A 25453-nucleotide genomic window follows, 5' to 3' on the forward strand; every position below is an offset into this window, starting at 1 on the left:
CAGTCATTCTGGTTATTGTCAATAAACTAAGCAAGTATGCTTATTTCATCACCCTTTCACACCCTTATACGACTTCCCTAGTTGCAAGAGCTTATGTTGTGGAGGTTGCCAAGATTCACAGCACGCCCAGCTCCATTCTCACTGATTGGGACCTTTTATTCATGAACAAATTCTAGTAAGCCCATTTCCAAGCTCAGGAAGTTTAGATGCTGCATACTACCAATTACCACCCTTAGATGAATTGGCAATTGGAGGTGGTTAACTGCTGCTTGGAGACATATCTATGTTGTTTCATTGGGGATAGACCCAAGCAGTGGGCTCAGTGGCTTCCATGGACTGAATACTGATATAACACAACCAAAAGGAAAACCAAGTCACCAGTTGCAAATTCCATTGTACAGGTTTCCCTACCTTTCCCTTCTTTTCCTTACATTTTCCTTCAAACCAAACATAGCCTTAAGCTCCAACTGTATAGGCAAACCTTCTTGGCTCAACAAGCTTGGCAGAAGCTGGCACCCCGTTATTTTAGCCCATTCAAGGTGCTGCAGCGAGTGGGTTCAGTGGCTTATTGCCTGGATTTTCCACCAACCTCCAAGTTGCATCCGATGTTTCATGTCAGCCTCAAGCCCTGCATATCACCAACAGCCCGAGTCAGTCCCACTTTACCTCAATTCTTAGAAGACACCCGGGTATGTTAAACTCTCTCCATCATTAACTACCAATGGATCAAAGTGGGGAAGAAGTCACCTAAACATGCCCTAGTCACCTAGAAGAACCTTCCGGCAAAGAATGCCACCTGGGAGGACTATACCAAGCTGTAGCAACAGTACCCAGAGTTTATTTCAGACCTTGAGGATAAGAACCCAGGCCCACAGAGCACTTAAACACCAGCCCACAAGACCCACAATGATATGGAGCACCAGCCAAGTCCACCACCAAAGATAGCTCGAGTTGCGTCTCCCATCAGGTTTGTCTATACAAGGAGGCCACATCAATATAACTAGCTCGAGCCTCCCATGTGCATGCCTCTGATCGTGATTTTCTGTGAGAAGTTGGCTATAAATATCTACTGAGAATATCATGTAAAGACAAGGAATATATCGCTCTCTTCTTACCCCAATTCTCAATGGTGCTGATGGGTGACATCTGATAGACAAACAACCATGACAATGGCAACCTATACAAAAACAAAGTACAAGCTACAAGGAACCAAGACAACAGTAAATTACTAAAGCATATTCACTATAGAACCCAACCTGAACTGCAATGTATCAATACCATTTTTAAACTATCTACCAGAGTTACTTGAACAGGGCATCCAGACAAGAAATTCAATCTGGAAGCTAGGGCACAAGTGCTCCTTAAAGAGATTAGGTAGCTGTCAAAGGTTGTGGCCATCTAGAACTACAAATGTCACAGCACAAATACAATCCATAAATTTTTTGACCCATGACAAGAAATAAAAAAATGAAAGAAATAAATACAAAGGACAATCAGTTTCTACAAAAAATATAGAAGAAATCACATTGTCACTGGATTCTAAGATTCATTAATCATACATTGATCAGCTTTAGCTGCCAGTGGACACTACTGAAAATAAAACCTTTCTACACAAGTGAAGAATGAAAAAACTGCAAAATAAGTGAGGGCAGGAAGTTGACCAAACTTTCCTAGTTGTATTCTTTTGAATAAAGTTGGCACGAAAGGTTACGAAAAACATGTGCACTTGTGCATCTTATCTGTTACTATTCCCTCTTGTCCTCCTCTGTGTCATCTTCCACATTGAATACACCATTGTTTCCAACATTCTTATCTTGCTTCACTAAACTTAGATCCCCTTCTGGTGCTTCCCTGGTTAAAGATTGAGCTTCTTCATCATCAAACTCGTCTCCTACTTCCTCAGAGTAGGCATACCTGGTTGAAATGACAATATTCCATAATGAGATTACTATATTAAATATAAGTTAAACTTCACAAGGTTGAAAAGACACCTTTGAGAGCTCTGAGATGGGGGCCAAAGGTAGCAGATAACACAGAGCAAGCCAAATGCAATAATATCCCAAAAGGCAGTGATGATCCAAGCACTTTGCCACCTTTCACTGAATGGATCTGTTGCTTTGAAATAGACCTGTACATGCAATGCTTCTCTAGTTCAAAATCACAAAGATGTGAAAATATAGGACTAGAGCTAGTTAGCAGATCAATAGCATCATATTGCATTTCATGTGTGTTTTGTGTACAATCCTTTCTTTTTTTTTTTGATGAATAATAATAAGTTTATTGGTTCAGAAGCAAAATAGAGTGAGTTCATACATCATCCCAACGAGAGGCGCGAGCTGCAGCCCCTCCTTGAAACTTACAAGTAAACTAGGAAAGAAAAACAAGAATCACAACTGAGCCCAAAATAATTCTTCCCTATTTACCCTTTGCTTAGCTAACACATCTGACAAGGTATTTGCTGATCTCCCCACCCACTGTACAGTGACCAACATATTCCTTGTCAACCAACTAAATTTCTTCATTTCATTCTTGTATCGCCACATAGCCTCTTCAGAATTTTTCAACCAACCCACCACCACTTTGGAATCCCCCTCAATTATTAGGTGTTGTACCCTCAGCTGGTTTGCAAATTGGACCCCTTGTACAGCAGCTAAAAGTTCTGCCCTGATGGAATTCCCAATTCCCAAAGGACCTAAGTAGAGCAACAAAATCTCTCCCTTCTCATTTCTCAAAGCACCCCCCACTCCGGATAATCTTGGATTACCCATGTTGCTTCCATCAAAGTTCAACTTAATTGAGCCTTCGGGTGGAGGAGACCAGCTTGTAATTGATTTGGCCTTTAAAGATGAACACCTTGCTACTGCTGACCAATTTCTCCAAATGTCATTAAAGGAGAAATGATGAAAGATTTCCAAGGTCTTCGGCCAATGTATTGCCCTGTTTAACACAGTCTTTCAAATCTTGATTGTTCATTTCCTTATCTTGAAAAATTCTGAGATTCCTTTCTTCCCAAAGAGTCCAAGTCAAGGCAGCACGAGCACATCTCCACATAATTCTCCCTATTTTTGTAGGCTAATAAAAGGTAGAATGGTTGAAGAGCATGTGAGCTTCTGCTGGTAGACTCCAACTACCCCCAAACAACGAAAGTAGCCAAGGTCAAAGGTCTGCAGAAAAGGGACAAGATACTAATAGATGGTAACAATCCTCACCGTGAGCTCTACAGAGGATACACCAATTAGGAGAAATACAGAGAAAAGGTCTACTCTTTTGTAGGTTGTCTAAAGTGTTTACTTTCCCATGGAAAACTTCCCAACAAAAAGCCATAATTTTTGGGGGAATTGGCCTACACCAAATTTCTTTCGACGGAAAGGGTTGGTGAGTAGGAAGTTGAGAGATGGACTTGAAAAAAGAAGCACAAGTGAAGGTTCCATTGGGTCTAGGAGTCCAAACCCTCTTATCTGGCTTGGAGGGATCCAAACAAACTTGATTAAGACACCCAAACAACAAAGAAAGAGACTCAATTTCAGCATCTCCAAGTCCTTTACGAAACCCAAAATCCCAAGTAGGATCTAAGGGTGTTCCCAAAGGTGAGACAAATTTTGAGACCACCTCTATTTTGTACAAAGAAATAGAAAAAAGCGAAGGGAACAAATCCTTTAACGGTGACTCTCCTACCCAAATATCCTCCCAAAAAAGGATAGAGTTTCCAGAACAAACTTCATATCTGATAGAATTGAGGAATTGAGGAAGGGTGTTGTGAATAGCCTTCCAAGGTGTTGCTAGGTTGGCTTGCCTTGATACACCAGCATCCCATCCATTCTCTGACCTCCCATGAATGCTTCCCTCCCACCACCTCATGCCACAATCTCTCTCTTTCCAAAGGCCATCTCCACAACCATTTCCCTAATAGAGCTTGATTCTTTCTAGTTACTCTCCCAATTCCCAAACCCTCCTCTTCTTTACTTCTACAGACAATTTCCTAATTAACCAAGTGATCCTTTCTCTCTTGTCCCGGCTCCCATAAGAAGTCTCTCATCAACTTCTCCAGCTTCCTAGCTTCCCTAACTGGTATCCTGAAGACAGACAAGTAATAGGTAGGTAAGTTAGCCAAGGTAGCTCTTATTAGGGTAATTCTTCCTCCTAAAGAGATATAGTTCCTCTTCCATGAGACTAATCTCTTCTCAAACTTTTCTAACACTGGGGTCCCAAATCTACTCTCCCTAGGATTTGCCCCTAAAAGAAGCCCTAAATATGACATAGGCCAAGCAGAGGTGGAACACTCAAGACACTCCGTGATAGCCTCGACCTCCCCTACCTCCAAATTTATACCTGCTACGCAACTCTTTTCCAGATTTATTTTCAAATTAGAGACACTTTCAAATCCTTTTATTAGCTCCTTTAGGTTTGCTACCTTTTCACTAAGACCTTCACAAAAAATCATTAGGTCGTCTAGAAACTAAAGGTGGGTGACAGGGACTTGGTGTTTCCCTATTCTCCAACCCCTAATGGCATCTTCGTTGTCAGCCTTAGTAATGATCCTACTAATCACATCAGCTACTAAGGTAAAAAGGAAGGGTGAAAGTGGATCCCCTTGCTTGACACCCCTACAAGCTGGAAAAAAATCCCTCACCGTACCATTTACCAGAATAGAGTAGTGACAAGTACTGATACACCCAAAGATCCAACTACACCACTTGTCCCCAAATCCACCATTTCACATAACCACTAATAGAAACTCCCAGTCCACCAAATCATAGGCCTTTTCAAGATCCAATTTACAAATGAATCCTTTCCTACTAGACCTTTTCATTTCCTCCACACACTCATTCGCAATTAAGATCTGATCTGTTATTTGCCGCCCTTGAATGAAAGCCCCTTGAGTTTCACTAATGATGGTAGCAAGGACTGTTTTGATCCTCAATGAGAGCACGTTAGCCAGAATTTTATAGATGCTTGTCACCAAACTAATAGGCCTATAATCTTTTGGGTGGTTGGCATCATTCTTCTTAGGTATCAAGGCCAAAAAGGTGGCATTAACTCCAGGGCTTATAGTGTGATTGTCTGCAAATTCCTTAAAGACTTCAGCTAGATCCTCTTTCAACATCTCCCAACAGTCTTGATAAAAACCCCTTGTAAAGCCATCCGGACCCGAAGCCTTGGATCTATCCATTAGAAAGACAGCTTTCTTAATCTCTTCTTCCTCGAAATCCCTTTCCAGCCACCTTGCCACTCCATCAATTCTTGGCTAATCCACCCTTTCCATGACTGTTCTCTCACTCAAAGGCCTTCTATAAATCGATTTGAAGTGGTCCACAAATTTTTTGGCTATGTCATCCTAGTTGGTAATCACCTCCTCTTCTATCTCTAGCTTGGTCACAAAATTCTTTCTTTGTCTCCCATTTGCCAAATCATGGAAGAATCTAGTGTTCCCATCGCCTTCCTTAATCCACTTGTGTCTAGATTTTTGTCTCCAACTGATTTCTTCTCTCAATAACACTTCTTCCAACTCCTTTTTTAATTGTCTCCTTAACACTCTGTCCTCCTCGGTCAGCCCATTGTGAGATTCCTTTACATCCAAATTCTCTATTCGAGAAATTAGGCCCAATTTTTGCTCCTCAATTCTACCAAATTGATCTCTATTCCACTCTTTTATTTTGGCTCTCAACCTTTTTAATTTCTTATGGAACTTGATCCCCTTCCATCTTACCCCCCTCTCCTCCTCACCCCACCACTCCTTCACTTTTTTCACAAAATCTGCATGGGTAAGCCACATATTTTCAAATCTAAAAGGTTTGGGTCCTATAGGAAAAGACTCGGTTCCTATTTGGATAAGACAGTGATCGGAGGTGACCCTGGGTAATGCCCTAGCAACCAAGTTTTCCAAACTATTCTCCCAGGCAAGGTTAAAAAGGAATCTATCCAACTTCGAGCACAAAGGGATTTCCTGAAGGTTGGACCAAGTGTTACTGGCTTGCAACAGAGGTATTTCCTTCAATTCACAATCTTCAATAAAACCATTAAATTTCCTAATGCTTGTTGAGATTACCTGTTGGGGATTATTGGTTTCATCAGAGAATCTAATGACGTTAAAATCCTCGCCCAGGCACCAAGGACCATCTCATAGCCCCCTTGATTGCATATAGTTCCTCCTACATCTCATTCCTCTCTCTATAGGAATTAGGGCCATAAACATTGGTTAAGACCCATACACACCCATTTTCTACATTCTTGCACTTAATAGAAACTGAGAATCTGCCTATCAATTCTTCCACTACTTCCACCACATCCTCCCTCCACAGTGTTACAATCCCCCCCGAGGCTCCCCAAGAAGGAGACGAGCTCCAACCTAAACCTCTAGACCTCCAAAAACTCCTAACCCATCTCCCATCTAATTCCATCAGTTTGGATTCTTGTAATAGCACAATATCAAGTTTTTCCCTTTGGAGTGGGTCTTTGATCGCCCTTCTCTTCCTTGCACTCCCTAACCCTCTTACATTCCAGCTAATAATTTTCCTCGATACAAAATATCAAAGGAACCCAATAAGAGGCCATATTCTCCTCATTTTAGGCCCTTCCTCCTATCCCCTCTACCACTGAATTCTAAATCCCCCTCAATGTCTGAAATTAGCCTTTCCACTTCAAATCTTTTTTTCTTATTTGTTCCTCTCCCCCCCCCCCTTCCCAATTTCTCCATCCTTTCCAGCCAATGTTTGAGAGTCGGCAAATGGTTTTAAAGCCTTTCCCCTTTTTGAACAAGATTGTGAAGTAGACATGGTGAAAGAATCACTTCCTGACGACCTACCCACTTGGAAAACCTTTCTCTGTGTTTCCGACACTGGAATACCCGCATCCATCCTCATGGCCGATTCTTGTCCCTCTCCACCAACATCCTGTAATTCATTAGACTCAAGGTCAGCTCCCTCGACGAAGGGAGGAGGAGTTTTCACAGCTTTAGAACCAATTTCTTCACCATTCCTAGTCTTCCCGCCACATGCCTCTTCAGTCTCTTCCTCTAAAAACAACTCTGCATACAAACTTTCTGTTTCAAGAAGATCATTGTTGCTTTTCGGAGACAAACTTCCCAGACTTAGCGTTTTGTCTCTATCAGAATCGTCATTGCTGTTTTTTTCACTCAACCAATCTTCAAGCCCTGTTCTGTTCTCATCACTAGGCTTCAGTTATCTCGGGTTGCGCCTATCTGGTGAGAGACGGTTCGCCAGGTTGGAAGGGACCCATTGTAGAGAGCCTCGAGACTAGTCTTGAGACATTTTTGCGCCTGATTTGTTTGGTCAAGAGGAAGGGTTCGGGGTTGAAGAAGATAGACGCTTTATCTCGTCTATCAACTCCTCCCTCCTCCCAGTCACGTGCTTACTTAACGTGTCCCTCGGCCCATCTGTCTTATAATGGGCCTTGGGCTCAAGACTATAGTAGCCCAACTCCTTTACTTGAGAAGCCTTCTCCGGCCCACCATAAAAGGGATCCACTCGATTGGGCCCTTCTTTTCGTCCCATGTGACCACTTAAAGAGTCATGCCCCCTATTTTAATGGTTGAACCAGCAATCTTCCCTGTCTTCTTGCTTTCTCCAGGTTTGACCTTCCAACTGCCCCAAAACTTTTTGGCTTCCCAGAATTTTTTGGCCCTTTTTAGTGAAACATCCCTTCCCATTTGAATTACCCAATCTCACAAGTCCACGTAGTGCTTCTTCTTCCTTCTCCCCTCCTACCAAACGAGCCTCCTTCCACAACCCTGCTTCAATGGAGGAAGCTAACCACACAGAGACAAAGCTCCCCTCTGTTCGTACCTCTACCTTTCGTGGAATTTCTTCTGGCTTCACACCACTTAGCAGGATTGCTACTGAATAGATATTGCCCCAAAAAGCACCTTTCAAGATTCCTCCACACAACACAACTATAGACTCTGCTATTTCTTGTTTCCGTAGATGGAATGGCAAGCCTATTACACGCACCACCACACCATCTTCAACAAAAAATCCTTGGAGTTGGATGTTGGATTCCATTTGAAGACTGTGAATGATCCGAACTCAGCCTGAACATTGATAGCTAATATTTCCAAACCCTTCTCTAATGGATCTAGGATGGCTTTACAATTATCGAAGGGGGTTACTATGAAAACACTCTTCAACTTCAACCTGGTTGCCAGTAAGTCAGCTACACTCCTCCAATCATTAACCTTTTCCTTGGCTTGTATCACAAACTTACTATCCTACTCCTCTCTCTCTAGATCTCCCACCATTCTGCAATGGCCTTTTGTTTTTGCCATGACCACTGGCCCTTGTTGTACCCTGCTGTTATTGAGATAAGCCTTCTCCTCCCTTATGGAGGCTTTTTTCTCATTTGCTACTCTTTGAGCTAAGAACTCTTTGAGCAACCAATCAACTTCCCCCCAGCCTTGGTTCTGTTTTCCTGCTGGTAGACACACCAGATTCCTTTGTCCCTTACCAAAAAATTCAGCCAAAGCTATGAAGAACCTCTTTCTATTCCTCTTACATTCAACAACATATCTTCTCCCTTCTAGTGTACTAAAATCCTGCCAGTTTATCTGCTTACCTTTTGAACAGGCTCCAGCTATGAACTTTCTTAGCCACTCGATCACTTCTAATCCTTCCAGCAATATTGTACCCTTTTTCGCTTCCCTTACCTTCAGGCTTATCTTCCCCTTGATTCTCATCTCTTCGAACAGGAGATTTTTTGCTTCTATCTTCAAGGATCTCCTCCACTGACCTGTCTGCATGAACTCCATGTGCTTTGCTTCTTAAGGTGTGTACAATCCTTTCTTACCAAGAGATGATCCAGTGCAACTTAGTAGAATCCAATAACTACATTATTTATATGAAATTAAATGAGAAAAACAAATTATTCTCTGGTTAGCTGAAGTTTGTATTCTTCATTAACAGCATAAAATTAATATAACAAAACGGCTCCAGCTTTCACATGAGGAGCATTAGGTCCAAGTCATCCAAACTAATTCTTACCTGGATACCCAACCTTTTTTTTTTGTCATGGCCACTAAACATTTCCACCAAAGGGAAACAGGAAACTAACATGGAAACATGCATTACCAGACCCTTTTTGGAGCATTTGGGATGATAGGAATTCAATGATCTTCAAAGAAAGTTCATTCTGTTGGGTGTGACATTTTATATGCATCAGAGTAGTTCACTGGGTCTATATTACCAAGTTGTGAATTTGAATATTAGATATTGGTTGCCATCTGTAAATCTTTCATCAATTGCCTCCGGATCAACTTTGATACGTACTATCCTTATCCATTATGGGATTAGAAGGCTATCTAGAAATGGTTATGATAAAGTGAATGCTATTCTGGCTCTGTATGAAAGCAAAGATACAAACAGAAATAGGGAAATATTCAAATTGGGGATTTAGAGTTTAGGGAATGCTTGGCAAATGAGAACCTCACCACTACCCATAGATCCTCCTGAAACCCAACTCCAGTCCTGGACAGTGCACCACAATGATGACTGATGAATTGAGCAAAGGACAACAATGATGAACTTCAAAGTGGAAAAAGGAGTGACTCTACCCACAAATAGACCTGTTCATGGGCCGGGCCGGGCTTTGACTCTTTATTAACAGGAAAAATGTTAGGCCCGAGCCCGAGCCCGGCCTGAGCCCGAGCCCGACCCGACCAACGGGCCTACAACTTGGGCTCGAGCCTGGCCTTGATAAAAAGCCCGAAGCCCGAGCCCGAGCCCGACCTAATAAAAGAAATTCAAAATTTTCCCTATTCAAATAGACATTATCTATTTTAATTCAGATGTTTTTTTCCCCTATTTAAATGAACAATGGGCCTACAAGTGAATCAACAACCTTCTCAAATCAACAAATTTATTCAAATGGACATCACATAGGGTTTTTACTTAGGTTTAACTATAGGTCGGGCCGGGTTTACTTAGGTTTAACTATAGGTAGGGCCGGGCCGGGTTCGGGCCAGGCTATTTTGGTAAAGCCCGAGCTTGGCTCGAATTTTATGCGGGCTGGGATTTTTGGCCTGAGGTTAATCCCGTGGGCCAAAAAGCATGTTCAAGCTCGTCCGGGGGTCGAGCCGGGCCGGGCCGGCCCGTCGGGCCACCCGGCCCATGAACAGGTCTACCAACAAATCTATAATCTAATGATTCTAACCATTAAGTTGAATGCTATAACTGCTTCTGACATATAAGTTCCAAAGATTCCAAGACTCCACAGTTACTCCCACAACTATATCCAACAAGGATGCATTTCCATTCTTTCCTACCTTAATAATATTAAGCCATCACCTTCCTTTCTTTTCACAAGACATCTCACAATTTATCAGGTGTCTTACATTCTCTTGGTTCTGTGAAAATATAATCCTAAATTCTCTATAGTCCATTCTTTTAATAACCATAACAAGGCTCCCTTACATTGAAAAGTAACAGGAAAGCTAGGGAAGGTGGATTTGATCACTATGTCCAAAAAATCCATAAATTCTTGTAGCAAAGCTTGTTACAATAATACCCTCATAAGTGAAGAAGCGGGGAGGTTACTTGTTGATCATTCACTTTTAGAATTTCTTTTTCTTTTTTGAAAAAAGCAAAGTATTATATTAAACTGAGCAAAACATATACAAGTTCTGTGAAATAAGATACTGGGCAGGGAACAGAATTTTCTTTTACACAACAATTCTGATCACCTAGATACAAAAAGGTTACTAAGATCAACAAGCTGTATTGTATATCCTTGCAAAGCTTATCTTCAGTATTATATTCTTCCCCAGAAACCATTCATTACTGTATCTTAGTATTATATTTATTCTCAAGTAACCTCCTATTTCTTGCTGTCCAAATTGCCCATATTACTGCTGCAGATATCGCATTACTCCCCATCTAATTGTCCCTTTTCTGGACAGTTTTTGTTGCCAACCCCATTACAACGCTTTGTCTTTTAGAAAGCACTGTTCAAAAAGCCTCAAAGATTTTGCCCACAGCTTCCTTGCAAGCTTGCAGTGGATAAATAGATGGTCCACCCCTTCAGTGTCCTCTGCACACATTATGCACCTGCTAGGTTTCTCCATCATCCCCTGCTAAAAAGGCTGTCTGCTGTCAAACACTTTCCCAAAAAAGGCTACTTAAAGAGGCAGTACAGTTTTCTATACTGTATTCAGGGAAACTCTTCCCCTCTTAACAGAACAGCCTGTTGGAATTTCAGAAGAAACTTGGAAGGGCTGACAAATTGTGCCTCTCTCTCTCTCTCGCTCTCTCTCTCACACACACACACACACCCCTATCCTAGACATTTTCACATATACTTCATCAGAGGTTTTCCTCTTGTGACAACTGCTAAATGAGTGACAAACCATTTTGGGGTATAATCTTTCTCTGATGACTAATGAAATAGTTAGTATAATTTGGTATCCACTTCCCTCTGAAGAAAAGGAATAGAAGTGATTTTATCTATCCTCGCATATATCATACATCTCTTTGACAGGGAGTTAGCTACTTCCCCCTATTTCATCATTCAAAAACAACAAGGCTTTTGTCATTTCTATGGAACTGATGGGTCTAGAATTGGTCGCTTTGGGTAGTGAAGTGCTCCGTCAATGAGGAGAAATCGGGCTTGGCAGAAGACAAAAGATTTTTGGACTTCTTTTGTTTTTTTTTTTTTTATCAACAACAGTAAATACAATTTTTTTGAGGAAAAAGGTAAAGAATGGTTTAAATCACATATGCTATTGTGAGAGTGTGGCCTAATGGCCCCATAGTCAACAGGACACACGCCACACCTAAAGTGTCTTCCAAGAACATGGCCTAAGCCTAACGGCCGTGTCTATGGGGGAGAAACCAATGGGATTTGTTTTACATGTGTTCATTAAAGCGAAGAAGATTATGGAATATGCACCTCATGTACATAGCCTGGTTCCCCCAATTCTATAAATAGGGAACCAGGAGGCTGAAGAAGGGTTCTTCCCTTGGCCATTTTCAGTTCTAATTTCCCTGCAATTCACTACCTTTTCCGACCCCCTGAACCCTAGTTCTCCTCATCCTTAACCACTTCTTTTCCCAACTTCAGGTTAAATAGACTATCCTCATCCGGTAGGATTACAGCTACAAGAATGCATAGCATTCTTTCAATGAGTCTAGCTCTTGCCCTTCCCCTTACAAAACATTTCCTTTCACAAGGTACCACCCCAAAAGAGATGTCTTCTATTCACCCCTTGTCTGGCCATGGCATCTGCCACCACATTCTTAGATCTATATTGGACAACATTATTCAGAAACTGTTTTTAGCAATGTTTGCAATGCTTTGGGGTATTGGACTGGAAGAATTAGGATGGTTTTCGAAGGAAAAAAGAAAGATTACTGGCAAGATATGTGCTGACATTGGTTCTCTCATTCTTGACTGGTTGGAGAGTTGTGGCTCATATGGAATTTGACAACATTGGAGGGACAACTTTGAATTGGAGTTTTGGAATACCCTTGATGTTATAATGAATCTTGATTGTGGCTCTTAAGCTGTGCAATTTTGTATATCTGCTGCATACATCTGTGCCTCCCCAGACCCCACATTGGCAGAGCCTTGTGCACTGGGCTGCCCATTTTTAATATTTGTTTTGTTGTTAATGTTTGAGGTTTGGTATCATCTTATCACTCCATTAAACTTTTTCTTTCTCTAATATAATTTTCTTTTTTTCTTTTTAATAAGAACAATACTATAATATTTTTTCTTTTTGTTCTGTTTATAGAAAAATGCATTGATGTGAATGAGATGGAAAGAAAGAAACGAGTGAATATTCAAAAATAAGAATGTCTTCTTCAAAATTCATGGAGGTTTTTAATTGGTCAAAGCCCTTCCAGTATCATGTGTTTCTGGCAGCATAAATTTTAACAAAAAATAGCAAACTTTTATTAATAGATGAAGGTGAGGGAAGTATATACAGAAAATAACTGGTTCTCTAAAACCAGAAAGCCAGACCCAAAAACTCAAGCAACTCTTACAATGAAAAAAAGAAAAAGAAAGATAAGAAAAGAAAAGAAAAGAAACACCATGATAAGATCCTACATACATATGAATAGTAGATACCCCCAACGTAACCCTCTCATATCTAGATTTCTGACCAGGTTATCTGCATTCATAAGCCCCACTCTAATGTCCCATGCTCTCTAGAATCAGAGTAAACCACCAATATCTCCTAAAATTCTTTGAAGACACCAGAATGCTTGAGTTCCTTGATGGTGTAGGACAACCTAGCTATAATACCCAAAGGATGCAGGAATAATGTAGGAACAAACAAGTCAAAACTGGGATTTTCTATGTACTTGTGCACTTTCTTTTGACATTCATATTGTATGTGGGGTCCAGCCTATTAGTTTAGTTATCTTTAAAATTCCCAAGTCAATTAAGTACTTTAGAAGCTACTTAGGTTTTTTTCCTTTTCTTTTCTAAAGCTAAAAGTATGAGTAGCAAAATAATAATTGACTTTTCTTATTTTCAGGGGTTTGTGTATGTATGCATGTATAAAGTTGCAAAAATGTGGCTAATGAACTTTGGAGATTATTTTCTGATTATTTGACTTGAGTGATTCCCAAAGCCCTAGAGTGAATTCCATTTTTTTCTTTGTCCTTCTCTTTCCTTCTCTTCAACCACCAACAACCATCAAACACCTGGAAAAAAGCAATCAACAGCCGTCATTCAACATCAAATAAAGGACCAAATTGATCCTGGTTGTTGTTTCAATTTCCTTCAGTCCTCAACCTTTACTGCTTTACACACTTTCTTTAAAAAAGCAAAACTTATTTAATTCATCCTCAATCCTTCTTAGGCCTTGGTGAAAATCAGGATTGGTTTAGTCATCCCCCATAGTTTAAGCCCATTTTCATCCATTAAAACAGTATTCAAAAATTCCTTCTAAAAATCCTAGTTCCAAGAGTTTCATATTCCGGGAACTCTTGTCTATAAAACCTAGCTTCACAAGTTATCTCAGAACCCCTCCAAATTCAACCCCATTCTTCAGTTTACCATGCCAAACACTACTCTAAAACAATTTGAAGAAATTTTATTCCAATCTCAAGTTATTGATTTTTTTATTTCTTTAGAAATTTCTGTATATCGTAGTAATTACAACCCTGAATTATTTTTATTATCAAATTATATAGCTCTATAGACCTAGAAAAACGTTAAGCCCTTGAAAATGTAATTTTCTTATGAGTTTTCCCTCAAATATGTTCCAGTCCAGCCTTTGTGCACATCAGTCCTACATTAATTAGTATCAGCCTTTGAGCTTGTCCATGGGTATTATAACTAGAGCAAAGGTGTATTTCCAAGGCAGTGTGGAACCCTATATAAGAAAGATTTGATAAGATGTTGGAATCATGGAAACTGAGATACTTTCTAAGGGGAGCAAATAACATTACTGAACAATGTCCTATCAGATCTTCCTGCTCCAGCTCGGGTGGCAGAAACAGTTTAGAGGAAGAAGAGAATTTTCCTCTGGAAAGGGTGGAGAGAAGAAGATACAATTCATTTGGTAAATTAGAGAATTGGGGTGAGCTGGGTGTAAGAAATTTGAGATTGGTTAATGAAGCTCTATTGGGGAAATGGTTTTGACATTTCAGTGAGGAACCAGATAGCTTGTGGAGGAAGATCATTCATCATTCTAGCCAAATATAGGTCAACAAATCTGAATTGGGATCCGGGCTTACCTAAAGTCATATGGTCGTGCTCTCTGGAAAAGGGTTGAGAAGAGTTTCAATCAATTCTCGGCAAGAATAAGTTTCAAGGTGAGTAAATGGTCAACAAGTCAAATTTTGGAGCCATACATGGTGCTGAGGTGTTCTAATAAAACTCTCATGGACTTGCTTCTGTTTGTTTCCGGCTACTAGAGATCGAAACTCCTTCTTGGTGGCTAATGGTCAAGTGGTTAGGAATACTGATCTGAAAAGAAATCTCAATGATTAGTAGGTCAAGCAACTGTTGGAGCTACTCTCCCTGTTGCAAAGTGCAGAAGTATATGTGAATCAGGAAGATATGAGGATCTGGAAATTTGACTTGTCAGGCTCTTTCTCTGTTAAATCATTTTACGTGTACGATGTACCTACAAGGTCTTCTTTCTTAAGCATTCAAAGTCTTCTTTCTTAAATCCTTGAAAATCTGGCAGAATTAACACCCAACCAATGACTGATGAGTTGATCCGAGCCACCACCTCTTCCCAAACTTCCCAGCACACCGCAAATGGAATGCAATTCTGCATCGGCTTGACCTTAGGACCACCCGAACTCTTGGCCAAAGTCCAAAAATTTCAGACTGATCATGAGATTGACCACCAATCCACTTTAAACAGCTTGAAGAAGTAGAACCATATTGGGAAAATGAAGCTGCAACTGTAGAACAAATGCATACTGTTTTCTTCTCCAGACAAACACAGGGCACACCTGCTTGGAAATTGAAAGCCTCGACTCTTTAGGATGCCCTGAGTCAGAATACACCCCCTGGGTATCAACCATGCAAAGGCTTCCACTCTTGGGGGCACTGGTTTCCCCCACACTCCCTGAATTGGATCAGCTTCTACCATATTTCTAATCAGAATAGTGTACATTGACTTGACTGTAAATTTTCCATCCTTGCATTCCTTCCACCATCTGATGTCACCATCTGACAGATTAATTTCCAAAGATTGCAATTTGGACAGCAGCTCACACACATTCCTCCAGCTCCCAGTTGAGTAGAAGCTTTCTGAAGTTTGGTGTCCACACCACAGAACCATTTGAAACTTCGTAACAATCAGAAATATGTACACCCTTCCGATCCAATCTGTACAACCTTGGACAGATCTCACAAAACTTCCCCAATCCAGACCAATCATCCTCCCAGAATCTAATGCTAGACCCAATCCCTGCCCTCTAGGAATAATGAGAAACCACCACAGAATTGAATCCCACCCAAAGTTCACAACCCCATATTTACCAGTCACTACTCTCCTCCATAGTGCTGCCTCCCTCCCTCTTCCAAATCTCCACACCCACTTTCCCAACAAAGCTTTGTTAACCCCCACCTTTCGCACCCCAAGGCCCCCTTCTTTTTTAGGCTTGCACACCACCTCCCACTTAACTAAATGTATTTTCTTTTTTTCAGCCCTCACTCCACAAAAACTTTATTTGGATTCTATCTCTTCCAACACTGCTGTTGGAGCCTTCAACAGAGATAGGTAATAGAATGGCAGGTTAGAAAGGATACTTTTTATCAGAGTAACTTTCCCAGCAAAGGAAAGAAATTTTCCTTTCCAACCGGTCAGCTTTGGTCTATTCTGTCTAGCACAGGTTGCCAGGTAGAAGCAGCAGAAGCCGTAGCCCCAATTGGAAGCCCCAAATAAGAGAAAGGGAAGTTTCCAACCAGACAGCCCAAAGCTCCGGCACACAACTCAAGAACAGAATTTTGGATGTCTCCCATCCTCCTCATCACTTCTTCCAAGAAACCCCACTCCACGTGATCATATGCCTTCTCAAGATCAATCTTACGAATTACCCCTACATCCCCAATTTATAATCTTTCAATCAATACACTCACTAGCAATCAACACCCCATCCAAAATCTGTCTTCCTTGTACAAATGCCATTTGAGTGAGCCCCACCACAGCATGAAGCACCAACTTTAACCTCCCAGATTTTTGCCAAAATTTTATACGGGCTACAGATCAGGCTGATAGGTCTGAAATCTTTCACTCTAACAGCCCCAACTATTTTGGGGATGAGAGAGATAAAAGTTGCATTTGCTGATTTTTCTAGCATTTTCTCTCCCCCCCCCCCAAAAAAAAAAAAAAACTCCTTAAACATTAGCATTAAGTCCTTTAATGATGGTCCAACACATTTTGTAGAAACCAATGTTGAAACCATGGCCCTGGGGCTTTCTCTCCTTTCATCTTCTTAATCGCATCCCAAACCTCTCCTCCTCAATTTCTCTCTCCAACCATCCTTACCTTTTACCAGAAAAGGAAAAAAAAGCCCATGCAATGCACATGGCACTGAACAGAGTGGAATGGTGGAACAGGATTCATGTAGCTTACCCCATAAAGTTAGGACTAGGCTTAGTTGAATTTTGTTGAAAACTATCAGTCCTAAACTAGTTTGGCATCAAATCTTTAGTCTTACATCAATATGGTGCCAAAGCTAAATCGTGTTTCATCAATTTGGTAATAGAGCTGGCTGGTATTTTCTAACCAAAATGATGGGTCTAGACTCAATGATAATCAATTTTTTTAACCATGCCAAAGGTCTTTAGTTAAGTTGTTTGAGAGGTTGGTGAAAGAATTCAGAAATGATATTGTTGTCCCATATTAGTTGAGACTTGAGAAAAGACTTACCCAAGATCACCAAAAGTCACACACACAGAAAAAATCTTAATTCATTAGCCACATTATTACTTTGGGATTGGGCATATTAAAGCATGTTATCCCAAAGCCAAGAGACCAAATACAAGGCAGCTCAGCAATGTCATTATCTGGTACAAGGAGTAAAACAAGATAAAATTTGGGATTACAGAAGATATGGACTATGGAGTGCACCAAAACTAGAAATTATTATTTTTTGATAAATACCAAAACTAGAAAATATTTTCTAACTGTTTTTTATTGGCGGGTTGTAATTTTTTAGCTCTAGTGCCAAGTAAACAATTAAGAAGGAATAATTTATTTATGCCAACAGAAATCAATTTTCTTTGGTAGAAAATGGAAATCAATTTGGACCCTCAATATTCTGTTTTTTATGTTCCATACTATAAAGATTGAGAAATTTGGGATCCTATACATCTAACAGGAGCAGGTGTAGTTAAAGCATCACCTAAGTATTGACCAGGTGACACCTAGAATCTGTGTCTTCTTTTGAAAGTCATATGTATGTTTAATCATTTATTGCTTTAAAATGTGGTTTAATAATTGGAAACTAACTTTATGATTATACAGTATGAAAAATGTATTTTATTTATTTATTAATTTTTGTCACCTAAGCAGTGATGCGCCTTGCTAGGTCACAACGTTGGGCCGCTTGGGAGAAAGCACCTATGTCATGTGCTCTTCACCTTCAAGATATGTTCATTTTCTTTTTGAACAAGATCCTCACCATTGATCATCTTCCTTGCCATTGTTGTTACTAGCTTCTTTTTATTATTTTCTTATTTGTTGGGGTTCAATCAACATGTATGCTGTCTTGAACCCTTGAAGACTTCAAAACCTGAACTGATAAGCAAAAAAGAACTCAATCAACATGCATCCTTTTGAATACTTCAATCAACATGTATCATTTCTTTTTCTTTTCCTAGAACAAAAATATGGTTCAACCCCTCTATTTTTTTCCTTTTTTGATGATCATTTTCAACCCCTATATTTGCTGAAATTTCTTTCCTTTTTACCATTTTCTTCCCTCTTCGTTTTTATCATGAAAATATTGATTTTCTATTTTTAAATGAAATTTATACGTTTTTTATGAAGCTTATAGACAATTATTAACGAAAGACGGTTGCTACTTGCTATGGAACTTAAGAAATTACCCTAAGATTTACAGCTTTTTACTCATAAAATAAACATGCAAATCACCTTGGATGAGGACATCCAAAATGAATGCACTCTTTGTTGCTATTAGCCTATCACTTTTTGATATTATAATATATTATAATATTAATACCTCACCTATCAGAAAACATGAAGATCCTTTTGCCTAACTTCAATCAAATAACAAATCAGATGCATGGATAAATTTGAAGTAGGAAACTGAGCAATGCAAAAGATAAAAAATGAAATAAGGTGCATTTCTTTCCCTATGAAAGAAGAGTAAATCATGTATATGTCAAAGAGGCATTAATTCATTATTTGAACAGATCTGAATTTAAATAAGTTCTTCTCATTGGAAAACATACCTCATAACCAATCCAAACAACTGAAGCAATTACGGCTACTGCTAATGCATTTGAAAATTTCCTATAAATATCCAATTTAACAGAGCTCCTCTTTGCCTGGAAGTTACAAATGAAATCAGTGTCAGAGAATGGTTGAAGAATCAACCTTCCCCACAAAGTAAACAACATGGCATATAAAAGAAAGGTAAGTCCCATTGTGACTGCAATGAGAAATTGCAATTGTTGTCCATGATTCTAAATGTAGCATATTTGCAACCCTTACATTTATTTAAATATACCTGTAGTTGCTCCAATGTCTTTGAAAGAGATGTGAAAATCCACAATATCAAGAATGCATCCAGGAATGCATCAGGAAGAACCAGGAAGAGTCTAGCTTTTCCTGAAATGTCATTGATGGTTCCCACATTCTCAGCAATATCAAGCAGCTCAGATGCCAAGAAATAGGTAACTCCAAGAAGAAGCACCTTTGAGGTAAGGCCACCAAGAGTAGGCCGAACAACACCATATCCCATAGAAACAAAAAGTATAAGAAGGCGTGAAACAGTTTTTCTTACAGCTCCAACTGTCACAACCCAAGTTGTGAGTCCAACTGGCCTCATTCCAGTGTTATTAAAGTTTGCATATTCAAAATACCAAAGAACCATTTCAGACAAACCAAGAGCAATAACAATTGTTATGCAGTTCTGAATCTGCAATATGTCCTTCCAAAATCTCACATACTGAGAAAACCATATGAGACTGAGTATTATATAAGCAAGTGACATGAAAACATAGAATTTCATCAATGGTGCCATCCTTCCTGGTAAATAACCATCAGGATTCTTCCACAATGTCTTTCCACTCATCACCAGTCCCTTAAGATTTGGATCACAGGATATAAAGAACAAATTATACATTCCAGTTTTTATAATGTGAACCTCAGTAGCATCCATCTTTGTAGATAAATAGTTTCCACTGAATTGTATATTTAAAACAATAGGCCAATGAGGATCCTCAGCAGAAGGTCTCCTGATGACTTCGCCTTGCTTACAACCTTCAAGCTTTGCAAGATCAGGGGTGCAACATATAGATCTTTGTCCGCCATAAGCTGAACCACCAATATTATCCCGATCAGCTGCTTCAAAAATAGTAGCTTGAATCAACCCGGTACTATGTGCCATACTTGAATGCTTGTCTGCAGCTTCCTTGCTTCTCCAGAAGGTGATATTCTCAAATCTGCTCAAGTATTTAATCAATTGTTGAACATGCAAATCACCTCATCAGTTAATTAAATAAACAAATGATAATAAATAATACCAATAATACAATACAAAAAAAAAAAAATAGATGCAGTTGTAGAAGCTCTGATTACAACTGAGTATCTAGTTCATTCCATTTCTAAACATTCTTCATGGACCAACTTCAGTCTTTGCCAAAACTCAACTTAATCCAACATAACTCAGCCTTAATCCCAGGCTCCCAACTATTTGGGGTTAGCCACCTTAAATATTGCCCTGCCATTATGCTCCATCAAGAGCAATGTTTTTGTCTTTAGACCACATTTCAGTCTTTACCAAAACAGAAATTAAAATCTTAGTTTTCTTCTTTTCTAGAAAGCAGTTACAAAATTCTATATTTTGATAAAAACATTGTAAGCTTTATATTATCTCAAACCAATTAAAATTTAAAAAAGAATGAACCCAAAAGAGGAACCTTAAAGTTACCTGATTTATCCCCTGCATACTGTGAGAAAAGCGGTTGGTTAAAGTAATCAAGTATTATCTAAACCTAGTATTATCAAGAGAAAATCAATGCATAATCTTGTTTAAAAGTTTACTTAAAAGCCTTAAATACATGGCAAAATCTTGGAAACCCATACATGGTATTCTCCCCCAATTCTTAAGCCTCAGAAGGTGTGATGTGTGTACTGGAGACAATGCTTTGTTCTGGGAAGATCTTTGGTTTGTAACTCTACTCTCAAGGACCTCTTTCCCTCTTTGTACTCTCTCTTTCTATTCAAGAATGAACCTATCCAACGCTTTGCTTCCTTCTCCACTTCAACTAGTATTATTTGGGATTTGGGTTTGAGAAGAGACTTGAGGAATCATGAGTTTGATCAAGTTGCCTTGCTATTAAAACTTCTTGACTCTTTTTTTTTTGGATCCTTCTTTTCCAGATAGTTGGGTTTGGACTCCTCACCCTAAGGGCCTTTTCTTTAGTGCTTCGTTTTTTCTCCTCCTTGTGCTTAGATTCCTCTTCCCCAGCCTTCCCTTTCTAAAGAAGTTTTGTCCAAGCCTATCCAATCCAAGGTTGGAGGTCTTTGTTGGAAAATCTATTATGAAAAGCTAAACATGTTGGACAACCTGCAAAAAAGAAGACATTTCCCTTGTACTTCCCCAAGTTGGTGTATTCTATGTGAAGCTGATAGTGAGAGTTGTTACCATATGCTAATCTCATGCCATGTTATTGCAGGCTTTTGGGAAAGGTTATTTGTTCTATTTGGTTGCAGGTTGTATTTGCCTTTGCAAACTAGTAGCCTATTTGACCCTACAACCTTCAAATGGCCTAAGAGGAGGGGCAGAATCCTATGGAGATGTGCTAGTGATGCTATGGTTTGGACAGTCTGGAAGGAGAGAAATGCTAGAATCTTTAATGACAAGGAAAGGAATGAGGAGGCTATTTGGGATTGCATTGTAAATAGGGCTATCCAATGGGCTAAAACCTTGGATCTATTTTCCCATTTTTCCTTTGATGATATTTGGCGGAATTGGGGAGCTGTAGAAAAAAGTTCAGAAATCAAGACAAGGCCTCTCTTAGTTTGGGTACTTCCTGAAAAAAGGTTTCATTAAGCACAACTTTGATGGTACCAATTTGTGTAATCCAGGGCTCTCAGGAATAGAAGTGTTTTCAGAAATGTAGAAGACCATATAATTGCTCTATTTTCAGGTCCTGTAGGTGAGGGGGACTATATCCAAGCTGAATTTCAAGCAGTTGTGCAGGAGCACTATTTGCTATAGAGATAAACACTGATAGATTAGTAATCACGCTGATTCAAATTTGATAATTGGGTGGCCAAGGAATCTAGACACTGTTGTTTGGACTTCTGGGGAAGCAATGAAAAGGTTTAAATGGTTGATGTTTGATGTCAAATATGACTGTAAGAATTTAGTGAGAAAGGAGATCGGCTAATGGCACAGAAGATTGTTTAGCTAAGCAGGGTGTGTATAAAGACTATATATTTTGGGCTCAATTCTAATCTGTTTTTTTTTTCTGTAATTGGCACTGCACCTCGCACCTCTCTGTGGGAAGCTCATTGTATAAGTTGTCATTATTGAGTTTTTATTATAATCAATTATTACTTATCGAAAAAAAAAAAAAAAAGATTGCTTAATCCATGTAGTCCTGTTATTATCCAAACCTAGAATTATTAAGAGAAAATTGAGGCAAAATCTCACTTAAAATTTTTCTTAAATACCCAAAAGTTATGAGACAAATCACAGCCCAAAATGCATATTTCATTCGCGAATGTATCTTACATGTTTACTATAATTAGATAACAAATATTTAAGAAAACCTAATCAGACCACTAATTTTAAAGGTAGGAGATCTAGAATGTATCATACCACAATGTTAGAAATAGTTATTGAAAACCATGGAAAAGATATCTCTATAGCATCTGATGATCTACTTTTTTGTCCGATGCCCCTCATGCACATCCCCCCTTTTATGTCCTCATTCTTATAATAATGTAACTCTGATCTTTAACAATCTTTAAGAAAAAGAAGAAACAAAACAAGAAAAGGAAAATGACCAAATATGCTTTCTGGCATGTATAAAATATATGGTCTTTCAAATATTAAATGACTTTACCCTCCTGAGATAAAAATTTCTAGGTTACTTTACCAAGCAGCAATTTCTCAAGGCTTTAGTTGGCACTTGGCCTTTGACTTGTATTCCAATCCACATTCATTTCCAATTGCAAAAGAACTTATCCTTGAGTTCAATCCAAGCATCTTTCTGCAACTGCAACTAGTCAACCACATTTCCTCTGCATGTTGCCTTTAGCCTGTATCTCCTATGAAATCATTTTAATGCCATGAAAATAGGTGGTGAAGCATAACACATAAACAACACTCAATAATATGTTGAGTGTCACTTCTAGGCTTATTTTCTTTATTTCTACTTTTCATTTAAATCTTTTGTACATTAAAATTCTACTGTAGACCATGCACTCTTCCTTCCTGAGTAGAAACTTCTATAGGTAGCAACTTAGGTTCATTTACGCTTTTGCCAAAATCTTCTTGAGTAATACATAAAGTATCGCCTTGTGTGATCCTCAAGGCAATTATGATAAAAAACTAATTGCCTTTTATACAACCAATGATCTTACTCATTTCTTGATGCAATGGCAGAAGTCAGAAGTTCCTCTCCAGAGTCTTCAATTTACAGTTTCAAAAATGAACATTTGTCGTTTACGACCATCGAATCAGAAATTCTTCTCAGATCCATCATACCTAGCTATCCCGATTCATCATCCCAATAAAAAAATCCGGGTAATAACACCATAAAACATATGCCGGAAACGTCCTCTTTAAGTATAGACACCAAACCGTCTGGATTATATGCCGGCCTAATATGCCATGCCAAAACATGCCAATACCTAATGACTTGATTGCATGATAAATTCACATGGAAAGTATCCCCTCTAGAAGTGTGGTAGTTGTAAATTAGCTACATGAATTGATCCCTCTCGCTTCACACTTATATTCCGTTTCTGTTAATCTTATAAAGTCAGAAATTCTAGTCATGCCATTTGAAGACTCAATTTTTCTCCTTCCGGATGCATCTAGTACTGCATTGCCACCTTAGATCTAATGCAAGTCAAAGGTTAGCAGATCTCTCCTTAAATCCGATCCATCAATGCCCACCGACTAAAAGAAGAATATAGCAACATTCTCTCATTTGATAAAACCAAACTCCAATTAGCAAAAAAAACAAGAGTAACTGAAAAGACATAGATAGAAGAACGAATATAAACACACACACAGACACAGAGAGAGGGGGTAGCGAGACAAATTTGTTGAACACTACCGGATAAAAGAACGGCCGTCGTGGATCCCGGATCCAGCATTCTTGTCATCGAAAGCACCAGCACGAGAAGCGACGATGCCCTCGCTACCACCGGAAAGAAGATAAGCATTTCCGACCTCCTTGAAGGTTTCTTGGTCGTAGAAATGGATGGAGGCTTCTGCTGCGCTTGCAAGAAGGATGAAAGCAACCGCAACGGAGAAAAGAGCGAGACTGGGTGTATTAATAGCGAAATCCATGGAGAGAGAGAGAGAGAGAGAGAGAGGGGGGGGGGAACGTTACTCAGAAAGAAAGCGTCGGTTGCCGCGAATTAGGGAGTTGAGAGAGAGAGAGACCGAAACCCGCGTTTTATTCAGGTTAATGGGTTGGTGGGTTTCGGTGTGGGTGAAAGTTACTTCACGTAAATCCTACTCTTCTTAGAATATGAATGTATGATTTAAATTGAGAAAGATAGAGACAGGAAGAGAGATGAAAGAAGTTCATTTGATGATTTCTTTTAGTAGTTGAGCACTTGAACTGATAGCTTACCGGATTTTTTTTTAAAAGTATATATTCTTTGAGCTGATAAGAAGAGCCGACGAGTACCCGATTACCCGGTAACTTTATGCATCTCATTGGGAGAATGACCGATACCCAGTGTCATCTCATCAGAAATCTGCATTGGGTGTATCTATACTTCTCCCTAATTTTTTTTTAAGCGCATCTCATAACCACGTTGAACCCGGTTAGATGAACGGATCAAGGGCATATCATTGTAACATTTTTTGTATGTCAATCACCATTTTTGTTTGGGTTTAAACATTTTCTCTTACATGGTGTTTGAAAGCATGGGTGTTTTTTGGAATTGATTTTTTAAAAAAAATGTTCATTCTTTTGAGACCCATTTTTCAAAAAAAAAACGCTTCTACCACATAGACAGTGAGTAACATTATACTGTTTGGTAAGGTGATTTTCATCACCGCATGTATGTATTGACGGATAAGCACCATAGAGAATACACATCAGTCAATCATTGGGGGATATAGTTCATCGATAGGGTCCCGATTTTTTAATAATCGGCTAAACCAAATAATTAGATACATGAGTGTTTGTTGAAACGCTTATGTAGACCCAACGTAGCACCGTTTTTTTTTTAAACGGCCACGGTTTCAAACATCTCCTTAATTTTTTTTAAACCGGTATCTCTAACAAAAAAGCACAATGACTAATATACCTAAATTAATTTTGAGATTAAAATGATATATAATTAGCTCAAAGAAAACAGAAAAGATAATCTTAAACCTTGCAACAGTGAAGTTGAATGTTGTTCATATCATCGTTGTATCCAATTGCCGCCAATGGAGCAAAGATAACATCTCACATAAGGGCATTTTCTTCTCTCTCTCTGCTCATCTTGTGATCAAAAAATGATCATATCAACACGCTAGAATCAATTAACCAAATCACAAAGCAGAGAAGGAAAGTAAATTGTGAGAGCGTAAGAGGAGAT

The 25453-nt window shown here is 39.2% G+C and overlaps 1 protein-coding gene across 1 annotated transcript; it reads right to left on the minus strand.

The window, feature by feature from the left end:
- Window positions 1-1477: 1477 nt before the first annotated feature.
- On the minus strand, window positions 1478-24350 carry LOC148852202 (Lung seven transmembrane receptor family protein). Its single transcript, XM_088946645.1, has 5 exons — window positions 23968-24350; window positions 19176-20112; window positions 18898-18993; window positions 1992-2128; window positions 1478-1914 (listed from the first exon to the last, which is right to left on the minus strand). Exons 1-5 carry the CDS (start codon window positions 24201-24203, stop codon window positions 1746-1748), a joined length of 1575 nt encoding a protein of 524 aa, XP_088802771.1. The 5' UTR covers window positions 24204-24350; the 3' UTR covers window positions 1478-1745.
- Window positions 24351-25453: the final 1103 nt, after the last annotated feature.

Source organism: Nelumbo lutea, chromosome 5, assembly GCF_056320005.1.
Source record: "Nelumbo lutea isolate HS-2025 chromosome 5, American lotus-T2T, whole genome shotgun sequence".
NCBI classification, from domain to species: Eukaryota; Viridiplantae; Streptophyta; class Magnoliopsida; order Proteales; family Nelumbonaceae; genus Nelumbo; species Nelumbo lutea.

Coding starts and splice junctions, on each gene's coding strand:
- LOC148852202 (XM_088946645.1), bottom strand. CDS start 24,203: ATGGATTTCGCTATTAATACACCCAGTCTCGCTCTTTTCTCCGTTGCG. Junction 18,994..19,175: donor AGACATTGGAGCAACTACAG/GTATATTTAAAT, acceptor TGTAACTTCCAG/GCAAAGAGGAGCTCTGTTAA. Junction 2,129..18,897: donor TTGTTTGGATTGGTTATGAG/GTATGTTTTCCA, acceptor TTGCATGTACAG/GTCTATTTCAAAGCAACAGA.